Here is a 27,096-nt window from a genome sequence, read left to right on the forward strand (position 1 = left end):
TACATTAAAAAACACAACAAAACAAAAACCCTACCTGAAAGTGGTTCTAAGGACAGAATTTGGTTCACCCCCATGTGGTATCATGTGCATGTATCTGGTTATATTATGTTGCGAGGAGCAACTATTCTAGGATTTTCTCCCCGTCGGCAGCCTCTTACTGGCTGTCTTGTCCTGAGACATTCTGAGAATCGGCTCTAATGGAGCCCGAGTTCCTTGCCTTTGCCCCCCACCTTGTGGTCACTGTGCTCTGTGTCCTGTCGCTGGCTGACCTCTGGGGCTGTGGTTTTCTTTCCCAGGGGGAAGAATTGAATGCTGGAAGAATCGGCCTGACCATTGTCATTGCAGGCATGCTTGGGGCTATGATCTCAGGCATCTGGCTAGACAAGTCTAAAACCTACAAGTAAGTGACTCTTCCTCTCGAACTGAGAATTGGGGGGCTCATTTTTTAAATGACAGCAATACAGCACCAAAGGTTTGAGTGATCAAGTGGGCAGTTCAAACATATCTTCTCTGAGCCTCAGTTTCCTCATTTATAAAAACAGTACCTGCCCTGTGGGGATCTTAGTGAGATTAGAAATAAAGGACATGAGGTCTAGCACAGTAACACACATACACACATACACACACATACACACCCCAAGTAGCTATGGAAGGTACAGATGGGGGAGAAATGAAAATGAATATAGAAAAATGTCAGCAGCCTTGACCAGTTTGGCTCAGCAGTTAGAGCGTCAGCCTGCAGACTGAAGGGCCTCGGGTTTGATTCCTGGTCACAGGCATATACCTGAGTTGCAGGTTTGATCCCCAGTCCTCTTGGAGTCATGCAGGAGGTTACCAATAGATATGTCTCTTTCACATGGATATTTCTCTCTCCCCCTTCATCCCTTCCACTCTGTCTAAAAAAATCAATGGAAAAATATCTTTGGGTGAGGATTAACAACAACAACAACAAAAAAAAATTGTCAGCACTTGGAAAGTTTGTGGAAACCCCAAAGAGTGGAGATGAGGGGGTGATTCCACTGGCCTGTTGTCATGGTTCCCTTGGACCCAGGGTTTAACCATGGTGCTCTGTGCTTACTGTGGTTTACAGTGTATTGTCTTGCAATTGCTTATACTGCACCTTGTTGGTAAGTGTTGTGATGTGCTTTGGGTCTGATTGCCCAGAGCATTTCTAAGAGCCCAGAGTGGTCTAAGATGTTAGTGTCTGTCAGACTAATCCAGGATGCTTATTAAAGAGACAGGCTCCTGGGCTCCACCGTCACGCATGCCCGTTCAGTAGGGGAATCTGCATTTGCCTCCATCTGTCTTTGGCTCAGTTTGCCTTAATTCAGTAGCCAGACTCAGAGAAAAGACTCTGGAAAAAATAGAGACCCAACATCCTTCTCTCTCTTTTTTTAAATTGACTTTTTAGAGAGAAGGGGGAAGAGGGAGAGAGAGAAATATTGATTTGTTGTTCCACCAAGTTATATATTCATTGGTTCATTGTTGTATGTGCCCTGACTGCCAGGGATTGAACCCATAACCGTGGGCCATGGGGACGACACTCTGACCAACTGAGTTACCCAGCCAGGGCCGTCTTTCTCTTCTTACTGCATCTTCTCGGTGCTTCGTATGCATTGGGTGCTCCGTTAATGCTGGCCAGTGGGGCAGCTGCCAAGGTTGTGCTACGCTGGGGCAGGGGGCTTTCTGGGCTGCTTTGTCAAGGCCTCCAAAGTGCCCAGTGTCTGGAGGCTACAGACCGTGGCAGCCCAGTTCTCTGCCACACAAACCCACTTCTGGGAGGCTCTGGTCAGACCTGGTTTCACTGTGGCTGCCCCAGTCAAAGGCCACTTGAGGCCATCCCCGGGGGTGTGGCTGCCTGGCTGAACATGATGAAGGACCTAACGTGGCTTAATGCATTGCTGCTGGAGCTTGGCTACCACCTCTGTCATCTGTCAATTGCTTGCTTCAGCCACACAAGAGCAGTGCGGACTGGCCTTCCCCACACCAGTGAACAGCACTGTGTCTGTTTCCAGGGCTTGCTTGGTGGCAGAAGGAGGGATTGGAATGTCATTATGCTGGGATGTGGGCGGCAGATGATCCCGATGAAAACACAGGGAAAGGGCCGGGGAAGACACTCCAGAACCTAGACGTCACCGGTTCCTTAGCGGCACTCGATGCCTAGGTCCTGCAGTCAGCACGAGACGCTCCCCGCGCTGCTCTCCAGGGAGAAAGGACGAGCAGAAACTGCAGTCTGGTCTTTTTGGTGCTGGTTCTTTGCTCCCCGAGGCTCCCAGATATTTCCTGTCTGGTTTGGAGGCTGGAAATTGAATGGTCAAGTCTGTTTATCTCAGGCTGGGCCTATAGTTTTTCTAGATGGATCAGTGGTTTAAGATGAAACTCGAGTTGAAACAAACCTGGTGAAAGATGAGCTGGTGGGGTCAGGAAGAGAGAATGATGTTCATGAAGTTGCTTTCTGCAGGGTGCGTCGGACTAGATGAGGGGGGCAGGACAGAGGAAGGACAGAGCTTCTCTATGCAAAGCAGCTTTGAAGCACTGACCTTGAGCTTTTCCAAAGCTGCAACCACAGAGTGTATTAGTATCTTCAGTGCAACAGTGGAGAGAGCACAGGGTTCCAATCCCAGCTTTGGGTTCAAGTCCCAGCTCTGCATTAACGCAATGGTGACTTTAGTAAACCAGCTAGTCTGAGCCTCAGTTTTCTCATTTGTAAAACTAGGGATAGTTGCCCAACCGGTGTAGCTCAGTGGCTGAATGTCAACTGGTGCACCAAGAGGTTGCCAGTTCGATTCCCGGTCAGGGCACATGCCCAGGTTGTGGGCCCAGTCCCCAGTGGGAGGCCAATCGGTGTTCTCTCTCATTGATGTTTCTAATCTCTATCTCCCTTCCCCTCTCTCTAAAATAATCACTAAAGAAAAAGAATTTTAAAAACTAGGGATAGTCAGACATTTCTCTCAGGGCCTTTATAAAGCTTGCGTGAAATAATAAATTAATGTAAGTCGCTTAAGAGAATTCCTGGCCCCCAACAGGTATTAGTTTGACGTTACCACAGTGTACATTTGTTGATACCCCACCCCCACCATGTTTCTGACTTCAGGGGAGATGTGTGAAAGCTTTAAACTTGCATTGCTTGAGACCCAGCGTTTGGGGCAGGAGGGAAGAGGTGTGGGCAGAGCTGGTTCCCTGCAGTCAGTAGGCAAGGAGAGGAATGCCGGTCCAAGCAGGACTCGGCACCAGCAGAGTCCAGCGTGGGCACCATGGCAGAAGTGGGGGGAGGGGCACAAGCAGGGTGAGCCTAAGACTAACCAGTTCATTGCTGATGGTCCTTCTGAGGGGACTGACCAAGGGGACTGACGGGGAGTGTTCGGAACTTTCCCACTTTGGCGTCAGACTCTTCGTTCATGGCTGCAGACTGTTCTCTCTTGGTTCCTGCTCTGGAGTAATTCGGACTCAGCAGGAGATCCGGATGCACTTGTGCAGGTGGCAGCGGGAAGAGCGTAGAGATGACGGGGAGACTCTAAAAGTCAGGTCACTTCTCGGTCTTGTCATGGGATCTTGGGCAAAGCAGACATGCAGAATTGGGTGGCTTCTGGGGTAGTCCTGCACCCCGCTGTTCCTCCTGTTTGGTTTTTTGGTGGGCGATGAGGAGAAGAAAGGGCTGTGCCCCTCTTGCTGTGGATAGGAAGTGACGAGTCAAGGTGCAGCTTTGTTGAGAGTGTTCTGCAGGAGACCACACATGCAGCGGGTGGTTTCATACGCTCCTGGTTTTACCCTTTGTAGCAAAGACCATACACGATTAAATAATTTTCTGTGTGATCATTGGTTCAGTGTCCATCAGCCTCATGGACAGAAATTTCTGTGAGCGCAGATGCCTCAGCACACAGCAAAGGCTTGGCATACAGCAGGTGCCTGATAGATGCTTGTCAAATAAATGAATGAATGAACAAATAATCCTGTTAAAATTAGAAGATAATGAGTCAACCTTTTTGTCTCTGCTTGTAGGGAGACAACCCTGGTGGTCTATATCATGACTGTGGTGGGCATGGTGGTGTACACGATAACCTTGAAGCCGGGGCACCTCTGGGTAGTGTTCGTCACCTCTGGAACAATGGGGTAAGTTTCACCTCTAACATGTTTAACTGGAAAGCACCAGCCCATGGCTCCTAGAGCTGCTGACATCCTAGGATGTAATATTGATCCCTTTGCTGCCTTCTCACTGACCTCTGCGGAGATGTGGAACTGGTGCCCAGAGGTCTTGTTTATGTGTAGTAAGTACTTCAAAAGGCTGCGTTGGGCCCTCCAGGCCCACCTGTGCTGTTGGGACGCAGTGTGTTCTTCACAGACCTCTGGGAGGCTAGCAGATGTTTAGAATCTGTTTGTAGCTCTGCCTAGGACAGTGTGGGGTTACGGAATGGCTGGGTCCTGGGCTCAGTTCTGCTGCTGACGATCTCTGAGGAGATAAGAGTGGCCTGCCTTTTAGACCTGAAGGAAGGATTGAGAGAGATAACAGACGTGAACGCAGCAAGAAGTGTGGTGCGGATGTAAGACATTAGAATTGGGCCCTGGCCAGTTTGGCTCAGCGGTTGAGCGTCGGCCTGTGGACCAGAGTCCCGGCCGGGTTCAATTCCCGCTAGGGGCATGTACAAAAAAAAAAGAAAAAAGAAATTAGAATTTGCATTTTCTAGACCTGTTGTATGAGAAAGCATAGGAAAACTACCCCTTCTACAGGGGTCTCTGCTCAGCTTCACCTCCCAATTATCTACTGTGGGCAGTACGTGTGTGTGTGTGTGTGTGTGTGTGTGTGTGTGTGTGTGTGTGAGAGAGAGAGAGAGAGAGAGAGAGAGAGAGACAGAGAGAGAGACAGAGACAGAGAGAGAGAGACTCTCAGTCCTTAATTGGTGCCTCTCTAGAGGAATAATGAGGACTTCTCACTGCTCCCTCCAGGTCCCACAGAATCATGGAGATTCTGTTCAATATCCAGGGAGATTCTGTTCAATATCCAGGAACTTCCCACTCCCAGCACAGGACCTGTGTACCCATGACACAGAGTCTCAGCTAAGGGCTGAACGCGCCAGGCACCCCCACCCTTCTGTAAATGCTGAGCCTGCCTGTACCTGATGGCTGGCTGTAGAAGAAGCAGGGCTTTTGAGTACGAGGCCTCCCGAGTACAAAGCCAGCCCATGAACTTCTTCCTGGCCTGCAGGGACCTCTCTTCCCTTCGTATGGCCCCTGGAGGGTGGCCTGATCACCAGGGGCTTGGCATGTCTTGATGGGTAGAAACAAAACAGGAAAAGGAGCTCTAAAGTAGGAGGCGGGCTCTCCATCCTTCTGTTCTGCAAGTTCTCCAGCCCTTGTTCCTGTGATCTGGCCTCAGGTTCTTTATGACCGGCTATCTCCCGCTGGGATTTGAGTTTGCCGTGGAGCTGACATACCCAGAATCAGAAGGCATGTCGTCTGGCCTCCTCAATGTGTCTGCCCAGGTAGGTCTTATTTGGTGGTGACTCTTTGTTCCCTGCCCTGCTGGCACAGGAAAGCATTATGGCAGCTCAGCTCTACTGTGGGCTAGTTGGCTGGGCCCTTATTCCCAGTCTTCTTTATACCTTTCCAGGTATTTGGGATCATCTTCACCATCTCCCAAGGCCAGATTATTGACCACTACGGAACCATGCCTGGGAACATCTTTCTGTGTGTGTTCCTCACCCTTGGAGCAGCCCTCACTGGTGAGTTGGGGCCTTAGGACAAGATGGCTTTGAGGCTGCTCATGAGCATAGGCAGTTTGGAGCCTAGTGTCTTGATTGACTGTACAGGTCAGGGGTACACATGCAGGACAGAGGGGAGGGCTCGTCAGGAAGTCTGTTTGGGAGGCAATAACATGTTTTGGTGGAATGAGCATGGGCTTTGGAGATAAAGGACCCTTGCTTGAATGCCAGACTGTGACACTGATCTCCACAGCTGCTTGACCGCGGGCAAGGGGACTAACCTCTGGGAGCTTCAGGCTCCTAATCTGTGAAATGGGGATTATTGTGAGGATTAGAGCAATGTGTACCAACTCTCTGGCAAATATAAGTGATATATAAGGCCACTGTCATTGGCTTCTGCCTGTCGGGGGCCGCAGTGATCTCTAGGCTTTTTCAAGTTGGGTGGCAGTGTGCCCCTGGCCTCCTGGAATATCTGAAGTAGGTCTAGGATACCTGTGACCCTAGGCAAATCAGGGCTCCCTGTCTTGGATGAACTTGAGTATTGTTCAGCCTGATAACCGGGTCTCTGTTGCTCTTCCTTTTTGATCAGCACTCATCAAGGCAGATCTCCGGAGGCAAAAAGCAAACAAAGAAAATCCTGAGAATGTATGTATGTAGGCGCTTGCTGGGCCGAAACCTGGGTCCCCGGCTGAGGACGCGGCAGCGGGTGGGGGCGGGAGCTCCCAGAGTAGACTGGCGTTGTGGTGCCTGTGAGACCAGCTCAGCTCTCACCAGCACGCGCCCGGAGTGTCCCCAGGGGCTGTGTCAGCACCGCTTTTCTGCGGATCTTTCCTGGGCTCTTCTCCAGCTTCCTTCTCGTCCCCTGGCCTTCCTGCCCTATTCCTCAGAGCGTGTCACTGTTGTCACCGTCTGCTGAGCAGCACCCACTCCGTGGGTCCTGAGCCCAGTTCCGAGGCCCTGTCTCCACGGCTTTCAGCCTGGGGTCAGTGGCCGGAGGGAAAAGGTGGCAGCCCTGCTGTCATTCTGTCCTGGTGCTGGTGGCCCCAAGGCAGTGGCTCCTGACACGTGACAGCCCCTTAGACAGCACCCCGGGGACAGAAGGACTGGAGTCAGTGGATAGCCATAGGGGCCTGGAAGGATAAGTCAGGAGCAGGAGCTGAGGATGGTGGAAGGCGGGAGAACCAGGAGGATGATCTGCAGCAGAAAAGTGTGTCCCTTCTGTTCTGATCAGCTGGGGATCATTTTACCCAAAGTGTTAGGTGTCGGATCTGAGCCAGGATAAAAGGAATTTCAAATCTGAGGAGTAAAAGTGGGATGTTTTTTAAATAAAAGAACAATAACCCCTAAACTTATTACAGTGGTAATACACACTCTTTATAGAAAAATTTAAAAATGTAGAAAAGGGTACAAAATTTAAAAATCATCCTGTAATATTGTATCCAGAGGTGAGATGCTGTGTTTTTTTTGCATTGATTTATACATGTCCATATCCCTATATATGTGTGTGTACGTGTGTGTGTATATATATATATTCATACACACACGGTGGGGCAAAAGTAGGTTTCCAGTTGTGAGAATGTGTAACAAAGTTTATTTTTGTATTATTAATTTATTGTATTAATTTTCATACGCCCTGGCTGGTTTGGCTCAGCGGTTAGAGCGTCGGCCTGCAGTACAGAGAGACCCGGGTTCGGTTCCCGCTAGGGGCACATACCTCGGTTGCAGTTTGTCCCCGGCCCTGGTTGGTCGTGCGGGTGGCAGCCACTCGATGTGTCCCTTCACAACGATGTTTCTTTCTCTCTCTCTTCCTCTCTCTCCCTCCTGCTCTATCTGAACAAAAAATGGAAAAATGTCCTCAGGTGAGGATAAAAAAAAAAAAAAATTTTCATATGAACAACTGTACACCTACTTTTGCCCACCCTGTCTATCTATATGTGTTTTAAAACAAAAATGGAATCTTATTCTATCTGCTTTTTCACTTGTTGTGAACACTTATCAGCTCATTAGTCCTTTACAACATACTTTTTTGTTGTTGTTGTTAATCCTCACCCAAGGATATTTTTTCCATTGATTTTTAGAGAGAGTGGAAGGGAAGGAGGGAGGGGGACAGAGAGAGAGAGAAAGATTGGTGTGAGAGAGACACATTGATTGGTTGCCTCCCGTACACACCCCAACCAAGATTGAACCTGCAAACCAGGTACATGCCCTTGACTGGGAATCGAACCTGCGACTCTTCAGTGTGCATGCCAACACTCTAATCACTGAGCAACACCAGCCGGGGCCTTACAAATACTTTAAAAATTTATATATGTTTTTATTGATTTTTTTTTTTTAAGTGATGAAGGGAGGGAGAGAGAGAAATATCTATGTGAAAGAGAAACATTGATCAGCTGCTTCCTGCACGCCCCCTACTGGGGATTGAGCCTGCAACCTGGGCATGTGCCCTGACTGGAATCAAACCAGGACCTCTCAGTCCATGGAATGACACTCAGTCCACTGAGCCGCACCAGCTGGGCAACAACATACTTTTAATGACTGCTCTGTGGGTAAACCATGATTTAACAGTTTTCCTGTCCACGGACATTAAGGTTGTTTGCAATTGTTTTAAATCACATTGTCCTGGAAGCTGAATCTTTGCACGTGTTCTGAAGCACAGTGTTTCTTGGAGAAATGGATAAGTAGTCATGCACATTTTTAAGACCTTGATATATATTACTAAACTGTCTTCTAGAAAGGTACTATTGATACGACCAATTTACAGTGCTATAGCAGTGGATGAGTGCCAACACTGAATGTTTGTTTGAAAACTCATTGCCAAATTTCTAAGGCAAGAGTGGTATCTGAAAGAGATGAGATATATTTAGCATTTTAAGGCTATGCATTGGCAGATAGATGATAATCTTTAGTATTTTCCTATTTATCTTCTGATATCACACTCTAGAGTTGGCAGTAGCATGTGGAGGGAGGAGCGAGGACTGGAAATTCACTGGGGAGACAGGGAAATCCTCGGAACGGAAATGCTGTTCTCTAGACAGGCGTGAGGACCATGGCATTGCCACTGTGGGGACGGGCTTCCACCAGTGCCACGCACAAGGAAGGTGGTTTGGAACACTGTGGCGAATACAGAAAACCTGGGAAAAGGTGCCTGGAATATAACAGGATAGATTTCTCGCGAAGAGGTTTCAGTTTGGAATGTGACATATTGTGTCAAGTGATAGGTTTTTCCATGTTTATTCTGTAATGCAAACAAGAAGAAAGTAAAGGTTGCCTACAGTCGTATCACCCAGAGACAATCGAGTAACATTTTAGTCCACTTTCCAGTGTTGTTTTCTATTTTTTTTTTTCTCTTTATTGATTTTTAGAGACAGAGGAAGGGAGAGGGAGAGAAAGATAAAAACATTGATGAGAGAGAACATTGATATGCCGCCTCCTGCATGCCCCCCACTGGGGATTGGGCCGACAACATGGGCATGTGCCCTGACTGGGAATCAAACCAGGGACCTCTTGGTGCATGGGTCGATGCTCAGCCACTGAGCCACACCAGCTGGACATCCAGTGTTGGTTTCCATGGGAATGCTTGTACACATTTGGTGTTCTGCTCTGCTTGTTTACTTAATACAGCTTGACAACCTTTCTGTACCATTACATTATTTTTTAAATTTAAGTTTTTATCCTCACCCAAGAACATTTTTTACATTCATCTTCAGATAGAGCAGGAGAGAGAAAGAGAGAGAGAGAGAGAGAGAGAAACATCAATGTGAGAGAGACACATCAACTGGTTGCCACCCACACGACCCCAACCAGGGCTGGGGACAAACTGCAACCGAGGTACATACCCTTAGCGGGAACCAAACCCAGGACTCTGGTCCGTGGACCAGATGCTCTAACCGCTGAGCCAAACCAGCCAGGGCCACATTCTTTTTGTGTTGTTGTTAACCCTCACCTGAGGATATTTTTTCATTGATTTTCTAGAGAGAGTAGAAGGGAGGGAGGGAGGGAGAGAGAAAAAAAGAAAGAGAGAGAAACATCAATGTAAGAGAGACACATCAATTGGTTGCCTCCCACAAGACCCCAACTAAGGCCGGGGATCAAACCCACAACCCGGGTACATGCTCTTGCAAAGGGTACATGCAACCCTTTGGTCCATGGGCCAATACTCTAACTGCTGAGCCAAACCTGCCAGGGCACGTACCATTACATTCTATAACCTCATTTCCACACACAAACACACACATTTCCATTTCTTCGTGTTGAATGTTTAGGTTGTTCCAATATTTCACTGTTACTATAACCAGATGCTTGTGCATGTGGACCAGGTTTGTCACACAAGGTTGCAGTTGCTGGCCCAGTCACCTTCTTTTGGAGTATTGGAAATAGCACTGAGTAGAAATAGGAGACAAGTCCGGTGATGGTTCTCAGCTGTCTGTGTCCCTGGATCAGTCACTCTGCATCTCTGGACCTCACTGGCATCTGGGCAGCTTGGTGTTATGGGAAGGTCAGAGTCATGTGGGGCTTGACACCCAAGCAAGTCATGGCTGTCACAGAGCATCCCTTTTGTGGAGCCCACCGTGGTGGTCAATGTGAGCGTGACCTGCACACTGGCACACACGTTCATGATCAGAGCCAAGTAAGGACAGGGCGCACAGCAGAGCTGGCCCGACTGCTCTTTCTAATCAGCAAGGTGTTTAGTTTTGGTAAAAAGAGACAGAACTTATGGGATGAGGGTAATGACTGACCTTAACTATGAAAGTCTTGGCTTGGGTTTCCATTTTTCTTCCAGTTGGAAGAGTGGCTATGCTTCCATTCCCACTAGTCTGTTTCTGACTGACTTCAAGGTGATGGCTCTGGAGGAAGCAGGTGTATGTGTGCATGTGTTGGCACATATGTACGTGTGCCAGAGAGACGGACTGATGGATTGAAGTTGCCTGAAGAAAGGTGTCCCATGACTCAGCCTGACCTAGTGTCAAGTTAACAAGACTGAGAATGGGAAGGTTGGATTTCTACAGCTGCTGCCATTGCTATGGACTGGCCCTGAGACACTCCCGGGAAAGCGCCATGTGTCTGATTGACACAGGACTGTAGCTTGGGCCTGCACACACTCCTCCAGCCCTTGAATGGTGTTGGTGGTGCAGGGCTGTGCTGTGCCCAAGGCCTCCTCTTTCACCGGATGAACCCTTGAGCTAAGAAGCAAAGTGCTCCTTAAAATAGCAAATGCCCAAGGAGGCACCATGCACCCAGTTGTTCCCACAGGATACTTTCCAGGCCATGTTTAATTCCAAACCCACCAAGTGTGGCCCAGAAGACTCTTCTCCTCCTGAGCCATCTCTCCCCGAGAAAGCCAAAGCCAAACTGACCCGCAGTCCCCGTTCCTGTGCATCCAGTATATATACATACTTTTAGTCATTGAGTTGGTATGCATCCTGCCCGTGTAAACATTTTTGTTGCATTTGTTTTCATGCACGTTATAATGATATTCCTCGTTCTGGGGGCCACCTCCAAATGGGGGCAGTCAGAAAGTCAGAGGGACCTGCAGACATGGCACCTGGACAGCTGCCTAATGGTCATTGCCTGTGACTTTTAGGCTGTCAGACTGGGGAGGGGGGAGGGGACAACAGTGGCATTCGGAGTGGGATGGTTTGTGGTGATTGTGGCATCACAGAGAGTAGGCCTTCTTGGTTTGTCCTTTGATGACATTGTGATGGTGTGTGTGTGTGTGTGTGTGTGTGTGTGTGTGTGTTTAGGGAGCACCCTTGAGCCAGGGGCTGGCACTTCTTTTCTTGTTCACTTTGGCCTCTGGCTCTTGTTTTTCCTGTTGATGGGACAGTCACTGCCAGGGTGGAGGCCTGGGCCTCTTCACCCAGAGGCCTGTCTGCTTGTTTTGCCTTGTAGAAACTCCCGGAGGAGGAGGAGGAGGAAGAAAAGGTGGAGAAGGTTACCAGCAAGGCACCCACCACCACCTCTGTGTCTGAGGAGCATCTCTGAGGAAAAAAGGTGGTTATGACTCAGGGACCACGGAGAACCCCCCCACCTCTTCAGTCAGCACAGTTCTCTCTGGCAGTACAAAGGTCTTCGCAGGGGCAGCGTTGGGAGGGAACCGGCTGGAATATTTTTGGTTTGAACGGCAGTGCCTGTGCTTCTGGAACCCACTCAAGAGCCTGCATGGTCTAGTTGGGGAAAATCGCACCTTTCACCAAATGCAGGTTCGATTCCCACCCCACCCCTTTTAGTCTGGGAGCTGGTGTCGGGAGAGGCTGGTGAACAGCGGAGTCAGTTCTGGCTTTGCGCCTTGCCTTCCCGCCTCAGCTTCATCCCTCTTGGAGACAGCCTGCAAAATTATCACGGGAAGAAAGCTTATTCAGGATATTAACGTTTTCAAGTGTGTTAAGACCCTTAGAAGCCCAAGTCTAAGGAGCGGCAGCTGCGGCGGATGAGGTCATTCTCGGGTCATCGGACTGACTGCCAACATTCTGTGGGACAGAAAGCTCCATCGGAACACACCAGTGGGTACTTCGGGCCTACGTTCTCCCGGCCTAAAGTTGGGGGCTGTCTCCAAACCCTCTCTCCTGAGAGCTGATCAAACCAAACATCAGTAAACTTGAGAAAGACTGCGTTGTAGCCATGAAGGAGACACTGTTTTGGGAGTGGTGACCACCTGGGTGTGTGAGGGTGCTGGGGCTGCCTTCTGAGTGTGTGTGTGATGGCCCATGTTGGGGAACTTGGGGAGCTCGATTTGGGAATGGGTGGATTCTTTCTACAAGGAAGTCCTTGCCCAGAGATTCTGTGTGTCCCCACTGATGCCTTCATATGTACACTGCCTTGAGGAACTCAGCGCTTGTCTTCTCTGGAGAGAGGGAATACCAGCCACCTTCCCGTAACCGTTACTGAAAATCCAAAGCCGCTTCTGAGATGAGAAATGGGAACTGAGTCTGCTTGAATTAAGTGTACCCCAGCACTGGTGGGGACAGCATTTGCACACAGCCCCCTTCTGGCAGTAACCTTTTATCAGATGTTCTGAATTTGAAGGGATTCACTTCAGCCAACCTAAGCTCACCTCCTCTCCTGCCAAACATGCTGTCTGGCTCTACTCATAGGCTTGGGGGGGGGGTAGCATCTCCTGAAAAGAAGACATTTGGGTAATTTTTCCTGTACGTTGAGCAGCTGCAGTCGTGACCACTGTGCTGTTTTGCTGTGGCTACTGCCCTGGACTCAGCATATCCGAGTAGCCTGTGTTGGTAACAGTGCAGGGCCATTGCCAGAGGTGTGTGCAGACACTGTGCGTAAGAAGAGAACGTCACACTACAGGTGGGGGGAGGGGGGTGGAAGAGAGGTAGAGAGAAAGGATGCCTTTTTTTTCTTCAGAGATTTTTAAAAAAATCCTCACCCAAGGATATGTATTTATTGAATTTTAGAGAGAAAGGGAAAGAGAAAAACATCGATGGGAGAGAGAAACATCAATTGGCTGCCTCCATAGGTGCCCAGACCCAGGGATTGAACCCACAACCTAGGTGTGTGCTCTGACCAGGAATCAAACTGTAAACCACTGAACCACCCAGCCAATACAGTGTGCCTTACTTTTTGACCAGAAAGATGTTTACTCTTCATTTCCTAAAAATGTATTAACAAAATGTTTACCAAATCCATTGCTTTATTTTTAAAAACATAATTTGTATTTTCTCTTTGTAAACCAGATGTTTTAAAGCAATAAAAGATTTTCCAAGTGTTCTGCCTTGTCATTTGATGCATCAGCGGTGGCTTTGTGGTAGTCCCCGAGATTATTGCACATTTCTGAGGGCTGGAGGGGTGCGGTGGGGGCGTTGGGGCTGGGGGAGCAGCTCCCGTGGCCTTCCATAGAAGTGGTCTTCTGTTTACGTAGGTGTTACTATCCTGGTGGGTTTAATTTTATTCTTAAATCCTCATCCTAGGATATTTTTCCATTTATCTTCAGATAGAGTGAGAGGGAGGGAGAGAGCGAGAGAGACACACATTGCTTCCCGCGTGACCCCGACCAGGGCTGGGGACTGAACTGCAACCAAGGTATGTGCCCTTGACCGGAATTGAACGCATGACTCTTTGGTCTGCGGGCCCAACACTCCAACTGCTGAGCCTAACTGGCCAGAGCAAGTCAGCTATTTTTTTAAAGAACAGGCTATAAAGGTTACTGTTAGCCTATGACTGCAACTCTACATCCAGCACTTGACCCTGACCGCTCCCGATATGTGTACACATGAAGGTTTGACCCAGTGTGAGTGCTGATGAGAGGCCACTGTTGTTTTTGGCTCTGCCTCAAAGGGTGGCTGTTGTTTTATAGTCACCCCAGCCATGCACCAGCTTGCTCTGGCCAGAGACCAGTTTCGGCCACTGCAGTTCTTTGATTTTTCTTCTGAACTGTCCTATGTACTGCCACTCCTTCCTTATATCTGTTACTGGGATATGCTACCATCAGTTTTTCCTACGTCTTCCCTAGAGTTACATCGTGCCTGGGGCATTCTGGCACCATATCTGCTAGCAATTGTACTTTAAATCATCTAGGAAGGGAGCCAAGCCTGGGCTGTTAAATCTAATAGTCATAGTGTCTGCGAAACACTCTATGTCACCTTTTATATCCTTCAGGATCTTGTCTTTATCTGGAATCATATTTCTATGATGCATGCCTAGAGGATCTAAATCATGATTTCATTCACTCCTTTCTTAGGTGGGTTCCCCGTGGATCTCCACTCAAATGTTAACTCTGTAAGATTATTGTGTTTCTTCCTGCTTCCTTCCAACAGTTGATAAGAGTAGTTCTTAGCACTGAGCTACTTTTCTAGATGTAGTATTGTGGGGATATGAGCGAAACTGCTGCAACCATTATTTGGCATCATAAAGGAAGCCAGCCTGAGGATGAAGCTAACAAAGGTAGGCAGAGCCAAAAGAATCAGAGAAATGGAGTCCTGATCAAACTGTTCCTGAAGCCTATAATTCCCTTAACTTGACAGTTTTGTGAGCCGATGTTATCTTTGTTGTTTAATCTAGTTTAAGGAAGATTTTGTTCCTTGCACTTAAAGAGCCTTAACTGATGGAGAATTTCCAATGTACGTAAGCCTCAAATTCAGACTTCTTGTCACAGCAAGTCTCCTGCCCCCCTTCCTGACCTACCTGCTACTTTCCACTTCCTAACTTGACCATACTGTAGTTACACTGATCTTACTGCTTGAACAAGGTTCCTGCCTTCCAGGTGCTGTTTTCTCTGCCCTTAATAACTGCTGCTGTATATCTTAAGACACATGATATCTGCACATTCAAGTCTCAACTATAATCTTACCTCCTACTTCCTGGTGGTGTAAATCATGCACTCCCCTTCCCTCCTTGGTTACAGTATCTATTTTCTAGAATTCTTATCACTGTCTAAAATTGTTCTTTCACTTGTAGGCTTTCTTATTTTCTATTTCCTTGGCTACAATGTAAGGAGCACAGGAGCAGAGTCATTGGCTGGGAGTCATTCATTTTCCTTTCCTAAGTGTCTTGCAGGGAGTAAGTGTTCAATAAAGATGTGTTGAAATAACGAATGGGCCCTGGAGTCTACATGCTGTGTGAGGGCCCAGCCAGAGTGGGGCCCTTCCGGGTTGTTTGGAGGACTGTGCGTCCAGCGCTTTCTCCTTGGGCTTGTGTTCTTGTCACCATCATGCAGCTGTTCCTTCTATGCTGCCTGGTTCTGTATTTGGCCTGTCCTTTCTCAAGAATCTGTTTCTTCCTTACGAAGAAAACAAGAAAGGGTTCTGACTATTCAGTTGTGAACTCAGAATCTTGAAGGAGGGCAGGAGAGGAGGATTTGACTTCAAGGGAAGTGAACAAGCGACTAAAGAAGCTGCGGGCAGCCGGGTCTGCCCGGGTTTTGAGCCGTCCTCACTGCGGTACAATTGACCAGCAGAAAGCTGATTCTCCTAGGCCAGGGCTCAGGGGAAGGCAGGAGTGCTCTTGGCTTAAGGGAGGTCAAAGGACAAGGACCGGTCAGAGCAGAGGGTTTTTCTGTTTATTACAAAATTCCTTACACAAATACAGCTGACCCGAAGGTCTAAAAACAGCCCAGACTCTTCCAACCATAATCCACGTGTAGCTACAAGGATGTAAGCCATGCTCACTCACAGGGGAGCCCTTCTTAGAAGAACCACCTGTTCCTCAGATCGTGCGGAGTCTCGGGTCTAGCAGCAGAGAGGAGCCAGTGTATGTGGACAACCCCTGGAAGCAGCCCTTGGTGGCAGCTGCTCTGGGTGAGGCAGCAGCTTGAAGTTCCAGTCCACTTGTTCCCACCACACAAGTCAAACGGAGGGGTGGAAATGAAAGGATGAAAGCAGGAGGCTCAGAGAGAGATCCTCAGAGATTGCGGGTGGGAGAAGGGCACACACTGGGCTTCTGAGGTGCTGGCGATGTCTTGATCTGGATGGAAGTACAGAGTCGTCACTTTAAGATGATTCTTTAAATTGTTCATACATGTTATATACTTTCCTGTATGCAGGTTACAGCTTTAAAAATTTTAAATGTAATAAAACCAAAACAAAACGTAAAAGGCTAGAAGTGGGTAAGGGGTTGATGATGGAGCAGAGAGGAAGAAATCAAAGCGCAGAGAGGATGACGGAAGAAGACAGCAAAGGTGGCAGACGAGGTCTCAGAGGTGGTACTGTTGGCCTCAGTTTCTTTTCTTCTGTCTGGATACTGGTTCTGCTTCTAAGTATCGGAGCCCAACTAGCATACCCAGGATTGAGAGACCTTAAATACAGACAGAACATTAGTGACTAACATAGCAGAGCGCCCTCTGGTACCCCTTGTATGTCTGCCAGGGCTGGGGCAGTTTCCATGGGAAGTCTAAGGTGGTTGCACGCTTACTTGCCACCATCAGGGGTGCCAGGACGCCAATCGTGGGAGCCGCGGTCCCGTATACAAACAACTCGGAGAGGAAGTGCCCCAGGGCCAGGAGGAAGGTCCAGAGCGTGATGTGGTAGAGCCTATGAGGGAGCAGACAGATGGGAACTGAAGTGCACTGACTGTTCTGTGCAGAGGAAGGTGGTGAGCAGACCCAATGCACACAAAAACCCAGGAAGTGACTATGGCTACAGGCAGAGACTTGGTCTTGAGAAAGACCTGGCTGCTTGATAACATCCCATTCTCTCCTAGGGCAAAACTGAAGGTTTCAACTTCTAAACGGAGAGAATGGTCCAGGTATCCAGAGTCGACCTTCAAGTCTTAGCAAGGTGGTAGAGCCAGCTACAGCAAAGCTGGGTCTGCATTCTGGCAATCCCAGCAGTGTAGACCACTTTGGATTAACCATGTTTACATATTCCCCTTACTCAGACTGGCTTGCCTCTGTAATCTGAGCCCACCTGGCCCGTGTTTGGCCCAGGGCTGGTCAGAGCTCATATGATGGATGCCAAAGAATGAAAGGCCCGCATGGGGTATGAGCAGCAAGGACTTCTTGGGGGTTTTTAGATGCTCTTGCAATGTGTGCTGCCTATGTTGTCTTAGCCTGGGGAAATGTCAGATGGAGGTCCCGGCAACAACCTCAGGGGAAGAGAACTTGTTCCTCAGCTTTGACAAAAAGGTGGGGAAGAGATAGGTTACAGGATGATCGACCATCTGGATTGCTGATATCTTTTTTTAAACTATGACATTTTCAAAATTATGAAATCTCTAAACATAGATAATACTATAATTAAATATCATTACTACCTTTCTTCCCTAGATGCTGAGGGTCTGGATCAGACAGAAAACTATTTTAGTGTGAAGTTGGTGTTTTGGTGGCCTCACCCACTGACCTGAGTAAACTTTTCCACCTTGACGGGGTGATGACTGATGTTGGGAAGAAGGCTCGAGCACCCTCCAGTGGCCAGCACCAGCTACAGCATTCTCTAGACAAGAGGCTAGCATTGTCTGCAATTGTTCCACACTAGTCTATTTGAGTACCCTGGAGAGGCAGCATACAGGAGTCCTGGGTTCTCTTTCACCCTCCTCTGCAAAAGCATACAGCAGTTTACTTGTGGGTTCCTTTTTTCATGGATGGTGATTTCTGTTCATTCCTGCTTAAGGAGGAATGCGAGAATAAGGTCTGTGTGGGTGGCTGCTCTAAAAAGAGCACACTACTGTGCTCAAGTAGAAGAAAGGCTGATTCTTTAATAAAGAAGTGTGGGGTTTGATGCAGGCCACTGGTCCATGGCACTGCCAATTTGCTATGTCAGTTCAAAAGTATTTTCAAACCTTAAAGACCTGTTAGGCCTATTATGTTTATTAGGCCTGGAAGGAATGGAACCTATTAACCTTTTATTATCCACATTGTAGGTTAATGTATCAAAATTAACAGATCTCTGAGGGGAGGACCATAATGGGTATGCGTAGCACCCCAGTTGAAACAAAAGGATGCTAACGCTCTTCCTTCCCTTACATACGTCTTGTTGTGGATGTCAACGGCACAGAGGCAGCGAATCACTGATGAGAGCAGCGTCCAGATCCCAAAGGTCCGAGCTTGGAGGCCATTCACTGTGTAGTAGAAAAAAACAAGAGTGTTGAGAAGGAGAAGGTTAGGATCCCCTTCAAACTCTTGCTGCTTCACGGGTGGATCATGGGAGGCAGGGAGCTGAGCCTGAGCTCCCTGTGGCTGGGCAGAATGGAAGGAATTCCAGAATAAGATCTGCTCAGCTCCTCTCTTCAAATGTCTGCAGCTGGGCAAGGGAGTTCCAAGAGTGGAAACCCAACAGAAAGCCCACTTGGGCAAGTAACTCCTGGATGTATAACCCATCAAGGTTATACCTCTGCCCTCGAAACCAGTCTGGTGTTGGTGAAGCCCAGCGAGTGTGGATCAGGAAAGGTTTGGGGGGGGGGGGGTGCTGCAGAGCTGTCTGGCAATACAAGATGCCTGGGAGGTCAGCAGTTTTTCAAGGATGGTGTAGGAGAGAACTCAGAAATGACGGAGCCTGTTGAGATGGCCACATCTGGTCTTTCAGAGACCTAAGTCCCTGGGTCTTCCCTGAATCCAGATTTGTATTATTTGAGCAAAGCCCAAACCAGGCTGATTTCCTGGACACATGGTAAGTGGAACAAAGCACTGTTTCTTTAGTGTTTGCCAAGGCCACCCTGCCCTTGGTGGCTTTGTTCTGACACTACTATATTAAATAGCTTGTCCTGAAAGTGTGGATCATATTCTACCACAACAGTGGTTCTCAACCCTGAGCATTTATTACAATCAACTGAAAAAGTTTTATAAAATTAGCAAGACCTGGGTACCAGACCAATTAAATCATACTCTCTGGAGGTGGGCCCTAGGCATAAGTGTTTTCTAAACCCCCACCTTGGTGATTGTAACATACAGCCACTGATCTAAGGCATTCAGTGGTCACAATGCTGAAACAGTAAAAGCAAAAATACTTCTTTGCTGAGCAAGAGAAATTTCAAGGGACAGGCTAAAAACTGAAGGGCCTATAAATGTTTACTTGGCTTTAAGGATTTTCCAGCCTTTGGAAAACCAGACAGTGATATCAATTTCACAACCCCAAAGACCTCTGAATAGTAGTAAGATAAACAAAAATTCCACACACCAACCAAATACCTAGTTGTTAGCCCTTGCGGGCTACATTCTTTGTAAACCACCTTGATAGCTTTTCTGATGAAAAGACTGAGGAAATTTCTGTAGTTAGTGAGATACAAAAGGGGAATTTTCCACCAACCTTAACCAGATTAGGGATCAGGTAAAATTCTACCACAGTACTGATATGATTGTCAGAGTACCATGACAGCCCCCAGATCATGAGGAGGAGGCTGGAGAAGACTGACTGACAGACAGACAGACAGACAGACACACACACACACACACACACACACACACTTCTTTTGCTCAGCTCTATGCCCTTCAGCAAGTCACGCGACCCCTGGGCTTCTCTGTCTCAACTTAAATTCAAAGAGCTACACCAGATAACCTCTAAAATGCCAGGAAGCAATACAGAGTTCCTGGACCAACTGAAGGTAGCATTGGAGGGTGAAAAAGTGGAACTGTCTTGACCCCTTTTCCAGGTTCTTTACTCCTATTGTATTAGAGCTTTGTTCAAAATGAGCCTTAGCCTACTTAGTTTCATTTTCTACCCAGATGTTGAAGAGCTAGGTCAGAGGCTGAATCTGGGTGAGCTATAAATGTGGCAATCATCAGCTGCACCGCGCTGCCGCTCCAACTACCCCACGCATCAGCGCAAGGAGGCGCGAGCTGAAATGTGAAAATACTCTCAGCAGAGAGGCTCAGGAAACTGGGACAGACCGCCAGGGCCTTCTGAAGTTTCATTTTGGGAGACAAACTTGGAGGGATTTGGGCTGTCTTCTCAGGGATGATGTCACGGTTTGGGAAGACCTTGGATTAGTAACTCTCCATCTGCAACATGGAATGTAACCACGTGTGCTATGACATGATTTCTGAAGATGGCTGAGATAACATGAAAAGCTTCTTATTTATTTATCCTCACCTGAGGACATTTTTGCATTTATCTTCAGATAGAGGAGGGAGGGAGGGAGAGAGAGAGAGAGAAACATCGATGTGAGAGAGACACATCGACTGGTTGCCACCCACACGACCCCAACCAGGGCCATGGACAAACTACAACCGAGGCATGTGCCCTTAGCGGGAACCGAACCCAGGTTTCTCTGGTTCGCGGGCCGACGCTCTAACCACTGAGCCAAACCGGCCAGGGCCATGAAAAGCTTCTTTATGGCTTCTAGTGGGGCACTGCAGAGTCACCAAGTAACTCTATTTCCTCATTTGCCTTTTTTAAAAAATTATTTTTATTATTTTTGTTACAGATGTTTCTCCTTTTTCCCCCATTGACACCCTCCTCCCCACCCCCGTCCCCAGCTTTGTTGTCTATGTCCACTGGTTATGCATGTATGCATATAAGTTCTGTGGTTTAAATCATTTGCCTTTGTAATGCTTTTTTACAGGCTGCCTAGGGCAGTGTAAAATGAATGAAGGTATTCAGAGAAGTTTTGGGGGCAGAAGGAATGGACCAAATGTTATCCACAAAGTGTATTACTCTAGTGGCTGCCAAAAGCTAGATTAGGCAGCATCAGAATCACCTAGATAGTTATTAAAGATAGATACCTGGTTCCACCCAGGGGTGGAAGTTTCAGTAAATAGGTTTGGAGAGGCAAATAGGCACCTGCACTTTGCTTGTTTGTAAGTTTCCTAGTAAGTAATTCTGATATATAGCTTAGTCTGGGAACCACAAATTAGGCCACTCCCAGAAGTTCTTTGACTTCTTACCCAGGTTTGGCTTGCCGGTGTAGAGCTTTTCATAGAGAAAGGTATGGTCTCGGAAGCTCTGTAGTGTGTTCCCCATGGCTATGATGGATACCATAACCAGCCAGCTTCGTAACACATTCAGGAAACGGCTCATGACTCCCCTCAAATCTGAGAGGGCTTCTTGCCCTAGAAACAAAGGCAAAGGACAGGAGACAACAGATGGTTAATCTTCTATAAACATAAGCTCTTTCTCTGCTGTAGTTAACCTGTGTCCCACTCAATAGGGCTGTACCAAGCTTATTTGTTCGATCACTTCATAAATTCCTCTGCAAGTCCACTAGGCTCATCCTCCCATTACCCATTACCTTTTTTTTAAATTCTCATCTGAGGATATTTTTCTATTTATCTTCAGACAGAGTGGGAGGGGGAGAGAGGGAGAGAAAGGGAGAAAGAAACATTGATGTGAGAGGGACACATCGACTGGCTGCCTTCCGCACGGCCCCAACCAAGGCCAGAGATGAACTGCAACTGAGGTACATGCCTTTGGCCAGATGGAACCCGCAACTCATTGGTCCGCATGCCGATGCTCTACCGCTGAGCCTTGCCGGCCAGGGCCCTCCCATTACCTTAACATATTACTCTTACTTTCACGAAATTAGCACACTGCCTTTGAATATTTTCCCTAAACCAAATTGTGCTGACCTTTACCCAGAGAGAAAAAGGCTAAATAATGTGGTAGGCAGAAATGACAAACCCAGAGGAAAAATTGGAGATAAAAAAGAAGGAGCAGTAGAAGAGGAGGTGTACAAATATTACTATAAAGTAAAGTATATTTATGTATAAGGCATACAGAAATTGGTCTCAGTATTTAGTCACACTAACAGTGGTGAATCAGCAGTATACTTTCCAATAAATGGCACAGTACTTATCTTTGTCTTGAGCAGTTTCTCCAAAATAGTACCCTACATCAAAAAGAACTTTCTTCTTGGCTGAGTCAATCCTCTTTTATCTTTCCTTTTAGACTGCTTTTTTCTTGTCATTCCTTTGTAATACAAGTGGCTGAAAAGTAATTATAAACATACTAACAGATACCTGCCTGGCTATTGATGACAGATCCTTCCAAGTGCATAGTAGCCTTACACATTTCAGTGGAACCAATAGTATGAGGGCAATATTGACATCCTCAGGTTTTTTCTAATTTGGTTCTCAGGTACACCATGCTCCATAAACTAGAAGAACAATCTAAAAATTAAAAATAAACTGCTATGACTTGAGAACTAATAAGAAATTATATGGAGGAGGAAAAAGCAATGTTGGCATTGAGTTGCAGGAGAAATTATAACAGCTAAGTTACTGGACACTTGTATGTGCCATGCATTGTGACAAGCACCTAACATATCATAGACATGATTAACATTTCCATTTTACAGGTGAGGGTTGGCACAGAGAGATTAAGTGATTTGCCTGAGGTTATACAGCTAATACATGGACAAGCTGAGACATGAAGCATGGTCTATGGACTCTACATTGCAAGACTGACTCACTGTTTGAGAATATTTTGACGAAGTTTACATTTTTGAGGAAGACAAGCATACCATATCCTCTTTTGTCTTCAAGTTGTATAGGAAATACCATTAGGTTATGTTGTGTGTGTTTTTTTTTAAATAAAGCTTATATTAACCCTTGCTGAGCACTGATTTCAATTAGTTTGACTTAAATAAAATTCATGTAGGTAAAGAATTTAATAATGGAATTACTTCTTCCCATCTTCATTATGTTTCTTTGGTCCACAATTTATCTGCTGTCAGGTTAACTTGCTGGGCTTGAAGTGGTGACAAACTATCAGGCTTCCTTTGTCACTCTGGCAGTAAAAGTTTCAGTACAGTCCTACACTACCCAATGAAACAGATATTAAAGTCAGTCATGGCTCAAGATAGTGTGAAGCACCAAAAACAAAAAAGAACTAGAGAGGAGGAAGGGTGAATCAAGGAATCCCTAGGGGAATGTGGACTACAGAGTGCACCTTGTCCAAGTCTAGAGAGAATGGGGCTCTACTGGACACCACAAAGAATTACAGCCTGGGCCCAAATCCCCATCTATCTTCTCCTCCTTATTTTCTTACCCTCCCTCGGTAGGAGGTTCTTCCCAGAATCAGAATAGCTGCATGGATGGCCCCCTCTTTTTGACAGAATTTACGCTTCTCATTTTACAGAAGCTCTTAAAAATCCCAATAGTTAGCTGAGGAGGGCAGAGCCAGGGCATTCTTCTGAACTGCTCTTCTAATCCCTCGACCTCACTTTCCTAAAGCTTGAGGACCTCCTAGATCTAGAGTATCCAAAGTCTATTCTCAGATTTTGCCCAGGCCCAGCCTAGCAAAAGTGTGGTGTCAAAACTCGGGTCAGGAGAAAGGCGTTCCTATCCTGGCCCTACCATTTCACAGATGTGTGACCCTGGGCAAATCATTTACACTTTACAGCCTTGGTTCCTTACCTGCGAGTTGGAGATTTAAAATGAAATACTTTCTCAAGGGATATTCTCCTTACCTGGCGACCGGACCCAAGCCAGCAACAGCAGCAGCAGATGCTACCCCAAAACAGCTCTAGCCAGGAGTCCACCTGAGCAATTTGTCCCCGCCCCCGCCCTCACCCGGCTCCAGGATTGGGCCGTTTCTGTCATCCCTCGCTCTGATTGGCTGTTCCGCTTCTGCTCAGGAGATGGGGCGTGAACCCCTTTACTGCCAATCAGCGGTTGTGCTGTCCAAGTGTCAGCTGCGGTACGCCGCTCACATAGTGAACCCGCCTGTTAAGCGTGGCGGAAGAACTCCGGCATTGGATTCAACCCTTTAGGGGCGGGGGGGTAAAAAGCGGAGAAAAGAAGATTCTTCTTCTGAGAGCGGACTCTTAGCCCGCGCTGCGCGGCGGTGACGACATTCGTCCGCGCCCGAAGCCGAGCGTTGTCTGCGCCGGGTGGCGGGCGCCTGCGCAGTGGCTCCGAGCGGGCGGTTGCTTGTTGGTTGTTGTAGTAACGGGGGAAGCAGCCGTCCGCGGCCGCGGTGAGCCGGACTGGGGAAGGAGGAGGGAGGTAGGCGCAGAGCGCTGTCCCCGCCCGCCCGCCCCGAGCCATGGGAAGATGAGACAGGTAAACGCCTGCGCCGGCGCGCTCCCCTACCCGAGGGCGGTGCGCTCCCGCGTCTGGGCGGGCGCGGTCCGCTGCACTTCCCTCCCGGAGTCCGAGGGCAGCTGTAGGTTTCCGGGCGCGCCGGGCTGAATCACTGCGGCGGAGTTGCCCGTCTTTCCCGCGGAGAGCATCTGCGGACCGACCCGGGATGGGGTGAGCCAGGGGTGGGGCTGAGGGGCTGATCCCTTAGAGCGAGGGCGCCCCTTGGGCGAGTGTCCTTAATCTTAACTTGGAATGCCCTGTCCCGTCTCTTCCCGCTCTGCAGGCAGCCTAGAACAGACAGGTTGGCATCCCTTCCTGGTTGGAGGTTTTGTTCTAATTGAAAGGACATGCCAACATTTGGGAAAGATCGAGGAATCCTATTGGGAATCCTCGGATGAACGCCTTGCGAGGTTGTTAGATATTGCCCATTTCGCTGAAAATCTGTATGGATCATTATCGGGACCGGCATTTTTTGGTTCAGTAATTTTATCGTATATAGCTGTGCACAGCAAAATGAGGTTTGGAAAGATTCACATCAAATGGGTATCTCTGAATTATGGGATTATGGTCATTGCAATATTTTCATTTTCTTTATCTAATTCCTATTCCTTTCTCAAACACAACGAACATATACTTTTACTGTATGGAAAAATTTTAAGTAAGAAATTGGAAATATCCTAATTTTAATATCTAGTTGAGATTCAGTTAATGGTTTGAGATTTCTAGCAAGGGAGATTAATTTTGAGTGTTTGGAAGGACATTTTCCCCCCAGCTATTTATGACCTCGATTCAGGAGAATATATTAAGTTTTTGGTTCAGTAGTTGAATTTTAGTGGAAACATGAGGGCATTTTATCTGTGGGTTTGTCAGAGGCTAAATAAATATTTGCAAAGATCTTAAATCTTGAGGTTTTACTTCTAACCCAGGTCAGGTTTTTCTAGCAAGGAATCTGTTTCAGGCAATTATCCTCCTACCTCAGACTTCCCTGAAAGTTGTCTTTCCCTTTGGTGCAATGTTAGATACTGTATATAAAAGAAAAATGAGGGTCGGGATTGGGAGGAGGGTGTGTGTGTGTGTGTGTGGGGGGGGGGAGACACAGCTGAGACAGCTGAGACAAAAATAAATTTAAAAAAAATGAAAAACTCAGATTTAATAATAGTTCTTCATATACGTAGAGGACAGACAGTAATGGGACTAAAAACATAATTTTGAGGGGCATATGTAAGGCACTGTGATAAAAGGTAAGTCTCTAGAGTTTGGGCACCATTTAGGTAAATATTAATTTTCATTACTTGGGAGATCATCAGCAATAATCAACAAATAGATTTTACATCGTGTTTCGGATCATTTGGCTTTCCTACAGATATCTGTGCCACCCGAATTGTTTGATCCAGTGAATCTGCAAGGAAAGGTCTCTGAGGCCCCCGTCTGCTGACTGCATGACAAACCCTAAAGGAAATGCCAATCGTGATGGCCCGGGACCTGGAGGAAATAGCATCATCCTCAGAGGATGAGGAGGTGGTAAGCCAAGAGTAAGTAATAGCCAGCCTCCTTTTGAACCTTTGCCTCTAGGATGGAAAATAATTCTCTTTTACTGATATACGTTCTTTTATCCAGTACCCTTCCTTTGCTATTGTCTGATTCTGGTTTTAGCTTCCATCCATGATCTTATTAAAGATCTTACTATTGGGTCCTTGTCTTAAATGAGTCAAGGCTGTGGATTTGTGAGTGAACTTGGCTCTAGATGTTCCAAGTAGTAGCTCTTGGTAAACTCCTGATTAGAGCTTCTAACATAGGAGATTTTGAAATATTTAGTTATTGAAGAACAGTATGTCTCCAAGCACTGTGACATTGGTTATGTTACTTTTTCAAAAACATTTACAGCAATAGAATGATGATAATACAGAGAGGTCAGGTGACTTATTAGAGTAATTGTGGTGCAGGACATTAGAATGCTATAGCCTTTTCTGTGTCTGTTGAACAACATTGCTTTTCTGAGTTCTTTTATGTAAGAGCCAAAGTACTTTTTTTTTTAATACTTAAAAAAAATTATTTTGATTTTATTTTTTAATCCTCACCCGAGGGTACTTTTCCATTTATCTTCAGATAGAGTGGAGGGGAAGAAGCAGGGGGAGAGAAAGAGAGAGACAGAAACTTCAATGGGAGAGAGACACATCGATTAGTTGCTTCCCTCACAACCTGGACCAGGGCCAGGGACGAACCGCAACCGAGGTACATGCCCTTGCCTGGAATCGAACCTGCTACTCTTTGGTCTGCTGGCCGATGCTCTAACCACTGAGACAAACCAGCCAGGGCAAAAATAATTTTGTTTTAAATTGATTTTGAGAGAGAGAGAGAGAGACATTGATTTGTTGTTCCACTTATTGATGCCTTCATTGGTTGCTTCTTGTATGTGCCTTGACCAGGGATTGAACCTGCAACCATGGCCTATCAGGACTACACTCTAACCGACTGAGCTACTCAACCAGGGCCAAGAGCCAAAGTTCTTGATTGCTGGATTCTCAAAATAATAAAAATATAAATGCTAGTGCTAAGTATAGCTGCTGTAGATGATAAGGGCTTTAACTACTGTATTTCATTTAATCTGAAGCTGTTATTATTCTCACTTTATTAAACTTATCCTCACAAATACCAAAGTACATCCTCAGGGATGTGTAGAGAATAAGTGATGGATTGACATCCAGAACTAGTTTTACTGAATTAAAAAAAAAAATCTTTAATGATTTTAGAGAGAGAGGAAGGGAGAGGAAAAGAGCGAGATAGCAACATCAGTGAGAAAGAACATTGATTGGCTGCCTCCTGCATACCCCCCACTGGGGATTTGGCCCACAACTTGGGCATGTGCCCTGACCAGGAATCGAACCAATGACCTCTTAGTGCATGGGTCGATGCTCAACCACTGAGCCACACCAGCTGGGCATAGTTTTATTGAATTTTGAAGCACTTTGCTATTTTGCCTCCTTTAACCTTATTACT

General features: G+C 47.0%; 3 protein-coding genes across 7 annotated transcripts in view; 2 read left to right on the plus strand and 1 right to left on the minus strand.

Annotated features, from left to right (window-relative positions):
• Positions 1-12,768, plus strand: part of FLVCR2 (FLVCR heme transporter 2) — a 55,277-nt gene extending 42,509 nt beyond the window's left edge. Inside the window, exons 5-10 of the mRNA XM_036241558.1 lie at positions 297-400; positions 4,000-4,110; positions 5,372-5,477; positions 5,606-5,717; positions 6,286-6,341; positions 11,586-12,768. Of these exons, the coding sequence (XP_036097451.1) occupies positions 297-400; positions 4,000-4,110; positions 5,372-5,477; positions 5,606-5,717; positions 6,286-6,341; positions 11,586-11,678 (582 nt within the window). The 3' untranslated portion in view covers positions 11,679-12,768. The remainder of the gene's footprint in view (positions 1-296; positions 401-3,999; positions 4,111-5,371; positions 5,478-5,605; positions 5,718-6,285; positions 6,342-11,585) is intronic.
• A 2,923-nt stretch (positions 12,769-15,691) lies between these two features.
• On the minus strand, positions 15,692-23,555 carry ERG28 (ergosterol biosynthesis 28 homolog). Of its 5 annotated transcripts, XM_036271776.1 has the most exons (7): positions 23,484-23,555; positions 22,698-22,827; positions 21,866-21,999; positions 20,962-21,126; positions 18,106-18,200; positions 16,557-16,675; positions 15,692-16,439 (listed from the first exon to the last, which is right to left on the minus strand). In XM_036271776.1, exons 4-7 carry the CDS (start codon positions 21,092-21,094, stop codon positions 16,286-16,288), a joined length of 501 nt encoding a protein of 166 aa, XP_036127669.1. In that variant the 5' UTR covers positions 21,095-21,126; positions 21,866-21,999; positions 22,698-22,827; positions 23,484-23,555; the 3' UTR covers positions 15,692-16,285. The 5 variants fall into 5 exon arrangements, with proteins under 5 accessions (XP_036127669.1, XP_036127675.1, XP_036127651.1 ...); XM_036271782.1 differs by lacking the exon at positions 22,698-22,827 and having other exon boundaries at positions 23,484-23,548; XM_036271758.1 differs by lacking the exons at positions 21,866-21,999; positions 22,698-22,827 and adding an exon at positions 22,033-22,182 and having other exon boundaries at positions 23,484-23,545.
• Positions 23,556-24,144: 589 nt separating this feature from the next.
• Positions 24,145-27,096, plus strand: part of TTLL5 (tubulin tyrosine ligase like 5) — a 289,229-nt gene continuing 286,277 nt past the window's right edge. Inside the window, exons 1-2 of the mRNA XM_036262547.1 lie at positions 24,145-24,270; positions 25,463-25,631. Of these exons, the coding sequence (XP_036118440.1) occupies positions 25,558-25,631 (74 nt within the window). The 5' untranslated portion in view covers positions 24,145-24,270; positions 25,463-25,557. The remainder of the gene's footprint in view (positions 24,271-25,462; positions 25,632-27,096) is intronic.

This window comes from Molossus molossus, unplaced genomic scaffold (assembly GCF_014108415.1).
Source record: "Molossus molossus isolate mMolMol1 unplaced genomic scaffold, mMolMol1.p scaffold_m16_p_1, whole genome shotgun sequence".
Lineage (NCBI taxonomy): Eukaryota > Metazoa > Chordata > Mammalia > Chiroptera > Molossidae > Molossus > Molossus molossus.

What these genes read in the sequence shown, in the direction of transcription:
- ERG28 (XM_036271758.1), bottom strand. Translation starts at nt 22,084, where the DNA reads ATGTGTAAGGCTACTATGCACTTGGAAGGATCTGTCATCAATAGCCAG. An exon ending in CACCGGCAAGCCAAACCTGG is followed by an intron (nt 18,201 to 20,961) that starts GTAAGAAGTCAA and finishes TCTACTACACAG; the next exon opens with TGAATGGCCTCCAAGCTCGG. An exon ending in ACATCCACAACAAGACGTAT is followed by an intron (nt 16,676 to 18,105) that starts GTAAGGGAAGGA and finishes GCTCCCTCATAG; the next exon opens with GCTCTACCACATCACGCTCT.